The following is a 10,026-nucleotide window of genomic DNA, read 5'->3' as shown; positions in this document are numbered from 1 at the left end:
CCCTGTGCATATATAACTGAGCATTTATCTGCYCTAGTATATGTTGGGGACAGGATGCTGACATCTGAGGATGTATCATCCCTTCTGTCTCACACTATCAAATACCTACATGATCTATCATTCCCCTCCCTCTGCTCCCTTCAGTTGAACTGAAATGTTATTTCACTCTCAATAGCATGTGCTGTACGGGGAGACGGATTGATATGCATCCAACATGTGGCACGTAATGAGAAGAGATGACAGAGTGGCCTGGACTGCATGTGCACCTGCCGCGAACCACAGGCCAAGTCGGCAGAACGAAAGATGAAGATGCGCGGGGCAAAACGAAGTCCAACTCCTCCCTCCTTCTCCTCATTGCCCCCCCCCCCCCCCACTGTGTGGCTGATTTACAAGTTATGGCCCTTTTCTCCTTCATTCCACTGTCACTGAAAGAAGATTAGACGGAGCAGATTACTTTGGACATCAAGCACCGTTCAGACGATCCGTCAGCCTCTAACCTCCTCCAGTCCTCACTGACTCTCACTGGGATGTAAGGCCGGTCACACCCCCACCCCCCGCCTCATTTTTTTTCTCTCCCTGTCTTTATCAGTAACTTGTGAATGGCAGCCAATCAGGGGCAGAGTCGCCACAGCCTCAGTGACATCCACCGGCAGGATTGATGCACTGCTTGAGGAAGAGAGAGGAGGGGATTGCGGAAGAGAGGAGGAGGAGGTGGAGGCAGAGGAAGGAGAAAGACGCTGAGAGAGAGAGAGAGAGAGCGCGCGAGAAGAGATGGCAGAAAGAAAGTGTAGAAGAGGAAGGAAAAGGGGAGAGGAGCCAGAGAGCGGGGAGGAGTAACGGAGCGAAGGAGGGAAGAGAGAGGCATAGAGAGAAGGGGAGGGGGAGCAAGCAGGGGACCCTCTCTCCTCCACACACACACACACACACACACAGTTCTATACACATTCAGCTGTGCTGCTGTCAGTCCTGGAATGTAAGCACTGCCGTCAGGAGTCAGACTCTTCCCTGCTAAGCACTGCGAAGGAACACACCACAGCACACTCAGAGACACAGATGGATGCTAAAGCTGTAAAAACCAAAGGTAAGGGCTTTTTTTTTTTGCTTTCCTGATGAATGCTTTACGGCTGAATCTGTATTTTTTTCTGCCTCCAGACTCCAGGGGATGATCTGCTCTTTGCACTGTGACAAAGCCAGACTAAACGCAGCAGTGAGCACATATCTCATGAAAAAGAAGTGTGCAACTTCAAGGGGGCTGAAAACAGCATCATTGAGTGAACTAGAAAATAATTAGATTTCTGCTTCAGTACTCAGGTTGGAGCGTGTGTGTACGGAGCGTGCTTGATAATGACATAAACTCCACATTGTAAGTAGATTTAAGCATCTGTCTTTTGATAAACTGAACTTAATGATCATTAATAATACATTTAATAAACCAACCTTGCATGTTTTTTTTTTTTTCTTAGCATCTGTTCATTCTCATTAAATCCATTCTCATGACACCTGTCATGAGTGCTATGTGCAACTTTAGGGTGGGTGTTTTTGCTTGGGATAATTCTGAGTGTTTTAACGTAGCCTGATATTAACTTTGTCATTCATTCTGCTAAATTTAACTAGTCCCAAAAATGCCTTCATAAATTTATATACATCTGCACAGCAGGTGGATGCACCTGTTTGAGAAAATGTGTAGTTCATATGACTTTATTTCTGAAAATTTGTGCATTTGAGTATGTGGGAGTATTTTTATGAGTTTTAACAAAGCTATGTGTGTGTGTGTGTGTGTGTGTGTGTGTGTGTGTGTGTGTGTGTGTGTGTGTGTGTGTGTGTGTGTGTGTGTGTGTGTGTGTGTGTGTGTGTGTGTGTGTGTGTGTGTGTGTGTGTGTGCAGTCAGGGAGAATTGTACTTGCGATGTGCTGTGGGCAGATTTGATGGAGAGGCGCCGTACCATTCATATCTCCAGAAACGCTTCAAGGTGTTTATCGTGGTGTTCAAGAAGAGCAGCCAAACAGTGTTAAAGCGTGTACATGTGCTCCAAAGCACAGACTTAATCCAGCCCTGACAGTCTTTTGTTATTATTATTTATTTATTTATTTATTTATTTTTTGTATAACTCTTTCCTAGCTGCCTAGTCTTCTGTGTTCTCTATTCTCACAAACATCTACAGGCACCCAAGTGTTGGGTTGTGTGGTTTAGTGGCACGCTCCTGGTCGCCTATGTAATGCCATTATTGTTTAGTGCAAATTAGCCATTAACACGCTCCTTGAATCATTGTCAAATGTGGAGTGACCTTTCAGCGTTAAAATGAAAAGAGGTGGAAATCTGCTCTCCTACGCAGGCAGAGAGGCTCTCATAGGCATCCATGCAGCATGTTTTGAAGGATTAGACATGAATATTYATTTGGAGGAGTGAGGAAATGGTAAAGCGGTAGAACAAAATCAGAATAAATCAAAACTTTGTTTGGAATGAATGTCTTGGATTTTCTTTTAGGAGTATATTTAACATTATGGCTCCAAAACCTGGTCAGCCATCATCAAAGTCTCTGTTGAGATCCAGGACTGTGACTAGACGTATAAAGTTTGTCTTTTAATGTTTTCTAAATAGCAGAAAGGCTCAAAATTAAACAATGCTTCCATTGTTAACAATATATTTTTTTAAAACCTCTGCACTCAATTTTCAGTTGCTTTTCAACAAGGAAGTGTTCATCGTATGACAAAATTGCTTTGAGGATTTAAAAAATAAAATGAAAATAAAATAAAAATATATTTGAGAAAGGCTTGTTKAGGTTTGTCAAAGACTGCAGCCTCTAAAGTCTGACTTTGGGAAGGTTTAGGGCTCCACCAAGTGGAGGTTTGCACGGGTGCTTGCTTGCCAGTGCACACCCCCCCCCCCCCCACCCCATGCTAGATTTATACTCTGTCCGTGCAGGTTTGTCAGGCAATCAAAGGAGACACACCAGGTGCCAATCAAATGGCACAAAGTTCTAGAAAACATTCTGTATRTTTGTCTGCTTTTAGCTTTAGTTATTTCATAAATAATGCATTTACCAGTCATAAAATATGGTACTGGACAAATGAACTGTCCCTGTACATAAAAACTAACACCACCACCTCAGTGACCTTGTCACCTCCTTTTCCAGTCTTTGCCAAAGACTGTATTTTTTTAATATATAATCATTTCTATTAAAAAATAACATTATTGAATAGTTTGATCACATTGGTAGCTTTCAAATGGTGTAGGAAAGTCAGAAGTTTCAAACTGTATGTGGGAGGAAGGAGGTYTTGGATAGTTGCTTAATTAAACGCTCCAACATTTATGTAACACTGCATCTGTTCATAAATATATCTATATGTGTGACTAATGAAAGCCTTTTTGTGATAATAAGTAGGAAATGCATTTCACTTTAAAGAAAAAAATATATAGTCCTTTTATACTGTAATATATTTCTACAAGGGTCTCAGTGAAAGCTTTTTTTATTTTAATTACTTACTTTTATTAAAACACTGCACCGATGGGGAAATGTTCATGGATTTAGAATCATCAGCTTCTTTTTCCTGAAAAAAGTGACTTTTATAGATTTAACAGTTTTCAGTGTATTCAGTATATATTTATGCATTTCTTATGCTCGTAAGACTGTTAAAAAAACTTAAGCAGCCAAACCTCTGGAGCATTTTGCGGCTATATTTGTTGTTTTCCCAAAGTTAGAGAATCTACAAAAGTGCTTAGTTGCAGAGACTTTTTTAAGAGAAGCTTGCATGTTCAATTTCGAAAAGCACATGCATGAAAATTCATGCAGGCCAATGTGCAAAGGCTGCGCTTTTCTAGGAAGCACATCCTGACGACCAGCTCGTTTATATCTGATCAAAGATATTCCTATTCAGCAAAACAAGAATGTATAATTTGCAGATTAAAGGAATGGAGCACAGTGGAGTTGTTGCCAGCCAGAATGTGTATTTGCCAAGATTAGGAAAATATATATAAATACCACCCTTAGACATCCCTTAAAAGCATATTTAACAATTTAGCCTCTCAGCATCTGTGTGTTTTAATGCCAAGCCATATAAGCTGCCTACAACTTAATCTAGTCATAAACAATTTCTTTTAAGACACCCCACTTTTTAATAGGCTGAATAAGTCGAGATAATTCAGCTTGAGCCTATAGGATCTGGCATGGATTCAGCACATTCCCTTCATCCTTTAATTGAGTGTTTGGAAGAATTCTGCAAAGAAACACTGGCCTAATGCTTAATAGGCACACCACATCAAAGATTAACATCCAGAATGCTATTAAATCTCAAGGACAGGCTGGAATGATAATTAGAAAATGCAATCACAAGCATCAGACTAAAATAATTGCAAGGCGGCGCTTCCTGATTTCTGGGATTCACGTGTCACACGTATGTCACATTTTGTGTGCAAAAATAACCAAAACCATAAAGGAAAAACAGACCTCCAATCAACAAATCCCATCACACATTAAACTCTTGCAAATAGTCAGTGCTTGAAGTTAAAGTAACATTTATTTTTGTTTTATTATGTTGACTTTAAAGCCTGCATGATTTCTAACAAGTCTCTCAGCTCACTTTCCTGGAGTGCAAGCGTGTGAGTGAAGGGTGTTGTGGTTGGGTGACATGCAGTAACAAAAAATACATAAATAGCAATGAGTCAGGTTTGGATTTGAATCAGTATGTTTTAAATCCAATGAAAGCAAAGATATTAGCAAATAAACTGGGCAATAGTCTTTCTATTTAGTGATCTTTTAACATGTTCTCACTAACGACTCGTCAACATATTGATGCTTGGTCAGGTATCGYCTGMATCCAGATTTGACGCTTTGGGTACCCCCCTCGCRTTGTGCCACTTAGGGGTCTTTGAGTTGGGGGTCTCAGGTTAATATGAAGGATCAGGATTATTGGKTCATTTTAGGTACTGAGGTCGGGGATATGCTGTATATGGCTAATAGAAATTAAGTTTAGGGTCTGGGATGGTTAGTTCTCGCGCCTTCTCTACATTTTCAAAAATGGTTAATATGAGGGATCAGAATTAATGGTTAGTTTTAGGTACTGGTGTCAGGAATAGGCTGTATAGGGCTAACATAAGTTAAATTTAGGGTCTGGGATGGTTAGCTTCATGCATTTTCTACTCTTTTCAAAAAAATTTGACAACACATGGGGGGTGGGGGTACCTGACRCGTCGGAAGCTGGACGCAGACGGTTACCTAACCAAGTGTCACTATGTTGATGTGTTGGGAGTGAGAATGGGTTGGATATTWCCACAGTTGTGGTCTTGAAATAAAATTCTGAGTCATCAACGTTCRAGATCAAAAYAAGACCGAGTTCAAATGCTGTTRAGTCTGAGACAAGACCAAGACCATCAAAAAGTGGTCTTAACACCAAGACTGGTGTTTTCTAAGAAAATCTGATAGTAGCCRCCATCTTGAATTTGACTGCCTCTAAATCTTAATCTTTTGTAAATTAATCCAATTATTACATTCTGTGAGTTTCATTACTTCATTTTCATTACATTACATTTCATTAACGGACACGCCAACACTTCCACTTCGACAAAGCATTATTGTCTTTTACGTTTTGGCTGTGAACAACAATAAAACCGGAATTATTTCTTTATAGACAGAAGCAAATCAAACTCAACTGTCAGTATTAATTTAAAACCTCAGACCAAATACAGAAGAACTGTCTTGCATGTGGCTTTTTACCACAGTTTTCTCAGAGGAACACTGTAAATCCTTGTTGAGATAATTCTACAACTCCAGCCTTTGAGCTGGAACCTTACTAAATGGGTTCTTTTAGAAAGAGTGGAAAGATTTATTAGGACTAAGTTCCAAAAGACCATTAATTATGCATGCAGCGCCAAATTACCTATCAGGGCCAGTCCTGCTGGGGACACAACCTTGGTGAGGTATTGGACGAAGACTGCCAAAAACACAAATTGGCTTGTCGCAGGCACACAACTCCACACATACCTGGGGATTTTTTTTACTTTTTTATTTTTTGGCAGTTTTAGTAATGCTCGTGGATTTTGCTTCTTTAGAGAACATCACACCATCTTGGAGGTGGGGTGGGGGTGCAAATCAGTGAATGCACTTATCAGTTATGGAGACAAAATGAAGTGGAGCTAAAGATTGTAAGTAGGTGTGAAATATGGGGAAAGGTGGGGAGAAGAGAAGATGAAGAGATGGGGGAAAAAAAGAGAGACTTCCCCTTCAGCAACACAATCCATTTTCACATGTTAGCAGAGGAGCTGCACACTGTGACTGAATGAGTGTGAAGCAAGACATAAAAATAAAATCCGAGTTTGGGAAGAAGGCGTTGGGGCGGTGTCTTTTACCCCCCCCCCCCCCCACACACACACACCACCACCACCACGTCAAAAGTGCTCGGCGCCAGCAGCCGCCTTCTTCGAAAAGCTTTTCAAACATGCTCAGTGGCTTTGAAGCACATCCGCAGCCTAATGTAAGTAATAATTAGTGAAGTGCTGCTTGCGCCTATTATTCACACATAATAAACTCAAATTATTGGCCTCGGAAAAGTGGACATTTGCAAATGATTATAGGTGAGTTGTGGGGAAAAAAATAGGCTGAAAATAAATTATATGGGTTTTGTGAGATGTCAGTGTCGGTAATGAAAGTAAAAACCCAACAAAGAACAAAAGTCTGTAAGTTATATAACCTGAGTAATASACTGAATAATGTAATAATAGACAAATGATTGCTAATCAGAAAAGATTGCTGTTAAAATAATACCATCATATTAAAAAAAGGAACATGAGCAACTATAATAAAATTTGCCATGCACTCGATACTTCCCAGTCATTGTTGCCCACTGCCAATGGGTGATTATGTTTTTGGCCTTTGTGTTTGTGTGTTTATGTGTGACTGTGCTTGTATGTTTTGTTTGCAAAATATCCAGTTAATCACTGTGGAAATTTTAATAAAAATCAWCATTGGATTAAATTGTACAGCTGCTTAACTTTTGGAATCGATWCGGTTTACAAGGACCACCACGGTCAACCAAATGTTGGAATCACCAAAAGGACTGCAACTCATTCAGTTTTACAGATACTGAGATAAACTTTGATGTAGCAGAGCAGGAATTAATTCTCAACACATCTTTCAAGATCTGTTTTTAAAATGCTACCTTTAAGTTTCAGAATCAACTCTGTGAGTGAAATGTCTCATCAACCACAAAATAAATAAATAAATAAATAAATAAATAAATAAATAAATAAATAAAACTTTCGCAGAATAGTCATTTTGTGCAAATTATGACTTGTCGAGTTTTAGACTCAACTTCATTCGAAATGGTCACCTCAGCCAACTGACCTTAGGGAACACATAAATGGTTATAGCTCAAGCAAATTTACAGATGAGTTAAATTGGATGTGGTAGAAGTAGACGGCCATGCCAAACATATACTCCCAGGACTAACTCAAAGCACACAAAAAAGCAGTTAGACAAACAGCATTAGTAATTATGCAAAAAAGAAAAAATAATAATAAAAATAAAATGGAATAAAATAAAAATAGAGAAAAAATCTATTATAAAATATGAGCTAAAAAACAAGTCAGCAGTGGTTAAACTTGATTACAAATTAAAAGCTGATGTGCATGTATAAATTTTAAATTTTCTTTTGTTTTAGCAAATATTTTGCTACAATAAGAAGAGCATTCTAAAGCTTTGGGTGTAACTAACTGATTATGAATTATCATAAATATAATGTTGTGAGGAGGCCTCAATAAACTGACAGTAGATACTGCAATTTTCTCAGAAGCATATATTTACAGAGGTGAATTTGTAAAGCAACTTGGCTGTTGGCTATTAAGAGCTTTATATGTAAGGAGACCTTTCAAAATCAATTTTAAAAGGAACAGGAAGCCAGYGCAGAGCAGCTAAAGCTAATACACTCTATCCTCTTGGTTTTTATAGCAGCCTAATGCAGAGTTTTAATACACCGAAGTCGCCTCTATAGTTATATTTTAAAGTGATCAGTATAAAGTGCATTACTGTAGTGCATTGTAATGCACTTTAGTCAACTTTAAAGACAGGCATGTAATAGTTGTTCATCAGTGACTTTCTATTTTTTTGTCTAAAAAATATTGTGAGATTTGATGCTTAAATCAGGGTTTTCAATAAAACTCAAACTTGTGATCTCAGATCTAACACAGGAAGCTACAGTGGCTCACTCATGTCATTATTGAGCAGTTCTTACGGCCAACAAGTAAGCTTTTGTTTTTATCTTTACTTTTGCTTCAAGTTTGACACTGATGTCTAAGAAAATAAATAAATAGTAAAAAAAACATGATTAAGTTTCTTAGACATTGAACTGTCTTGAATACTTATTTTAATTTATTCAGTCCATTTTACTTGAACAGTGCAATCTCACAAAAAAGGTTGTCTTAGAAAATAAGTCAGATTCAAATTCAGGGTTAATTCCACATAATCATAACAGTAAACGTGTTTTTCTGGGTTGTGGAGAAGATAGTGCCTATTTCTAGAGATGAGTGTGCAAAAGGTTACATCACAGTTCACTGATGCAACAATCATACACAATACATTAAGATATGCCAATAAGTGGAAAGGTTGTCTTTCTGGGGAAACCAGCAACATTTGTCAAATCTTGTACATGGTGCAATCCATCAKCTTGACTAAGCACACTGGCAACAGTGGGAAGGAATGACTCAGTTCTAACGTAAAGAAACCTCCAGGAGAASCAGGYTCAGAACRGGCAACCATCTGACTTGACCAGCTGGGGCCTGGGAGAACAGAAAAGAAACACAGACAAACCCAGAAAGATAGGTCCAGGTGCATTTTTTTATTTATAGAAGAGAAATATAGAACATCTTGATAATAAAGAATTACAATATTCCAGCCTAGATGAAATGAATGCATGGACCAGCTGTTCCTGTGTTATTTTTGGGACAAGATGTTTCTAATTTTAATAATATTGCACAGGTGGAAGAAAACGATCCTGGTCAAATGTCACTCTGAGGTTCTTTACGCTAGTACTGGAGGCCAAGTGATGCCATGTTTTTGGATACTATTAATGTTTCATATTGACAAATTTAACATGGATGTTTCTCCCTTTTAGTACGATTCCATGAACAAAGTAGCATTCTATCAGTTACACACAAATGGCATARGCATTGCTCTGATGACGTTGCAGCATTATGTTGTCATCTGCAGTTTTTACAATGTTGACATTATTGAACATGAAAGCCACAATGCTACTGTTAACTGCAGTTTCCTCTCTTCACAGAAATCTGAAGGGCATAAGTAAAAGGATACAATGTGTGTTCTGATGAGGCTACCTTCCAGTGTTTATCCTCTCAGAAGCCTATTACCATAATTCAGAAGTCATTGCAAACCATTTCCCAGCTGATTGGATACCATGATAAGCAATCAGGCTCTGCTACTCCTGATGCTCACCAGCCTGTGGCCCAGTACGGCCCTTCCTTTCTTGCCTGGGAATATTGAGAACCTTTTTGGAATGCCAGAGAGTGACGGGAAAGTTCTGCAGCGTTCCAAACGGGGCTGGATGTGGAATCAATTCTTTCTGCTTGAGGAATACACAGGAAATGACCATCAATATGTCGGCAAGGTAAGGTGTCCAAATGCATTGTCTGTAGACTAATTATAGAAGGTTCTGCTTGTTGAAGCAGTGTTTGATGTAATTGGGTGGAAATGGATGGGCTGCCAGATATCTGGCTGTTACGGGCAGAGTTAACTGGAGCAATCAGATCCACATGAGCCCATACAATGCTATCTCTTCTGCTTTTCATGCACTATTTAAAATGTAATGTTACATACCAAAACCAAACCGGCTGATTTATTTTTTTTTATATTACACAACTTAAAAAAAAACATGGCTTTTTTAACCTGACTATTTTTCATTTTCATTTTTGAAGTAATTCTAGTTGGCATCACAATTATTATTCGTGTAACAGCAAACATCCAAATCGTATGACTCATAGAAATCTTTAGTTTTGACCAATTTAGATATTAGTGACCAATAA

The 10,026-nt window shown here is 38.7% G+C and overlaps 1 protein-coding gene across 3 annotated transcripts in view; it reads left to right on the top strand.

The window, feature by feature from the left end:
• The first annotated feature begins 896 nt into the window (after positions 1-896).
• The window catches only part of LOC106530838 (cadherin-10), a 36,180-nt gene continuing 27,050 nt past the window's right edge, over positions 897-10,026 (top strand). Inside the window, exons 1-3 of one of the 3 annotated variants that reach the window (XM_014026544.1) lie at positions 897-1,081; positions 1,153-1,363; positions 9,270-9,611. In XM_014026544.1, the coding sequence (XP_013881998.1) occupies positions 9,402-9,611 (210 nt within the window). In that variant the 5' untranslated portion in view covers positions 897-1,081; positions 1,153-1,363; positions 9,270-9,401. The remainder of the gene's footprint in view (positions 1,082-1,152; positions 1,364-9,269; positions 9,612-10,026) is intronic. The other 2 variants (XM_014026546.1, XM_014026545.1) reach the window with 2 other exon arrangements.

The sequence above is a fragment of the Austrofundulus limnaeus genome, unplaced genomic scaffold (genome assembly GCF_001266775.1).
Source record: "Austrofundulus limnaeus strain Quisiro unplaced genomic scaffold, Austrofundulus_limnaeus-1.0 Scaffold566, whole genome shotgun sequence".
In the NCBI taxonomy this organism is placed as follows: domain Eukaryota; kingdom Metazoa; phylum Chordata; class Actinopteri; order Cyprinodontiformes; family Rivulidae; genus Austrofundulus; species Austrofundulus limnaeus.
The sequence above is the reverse complement of the archived record's forward strand: the minus strand, read 5'-3'. Positions and strand labels throughout refer to the sequence as shown.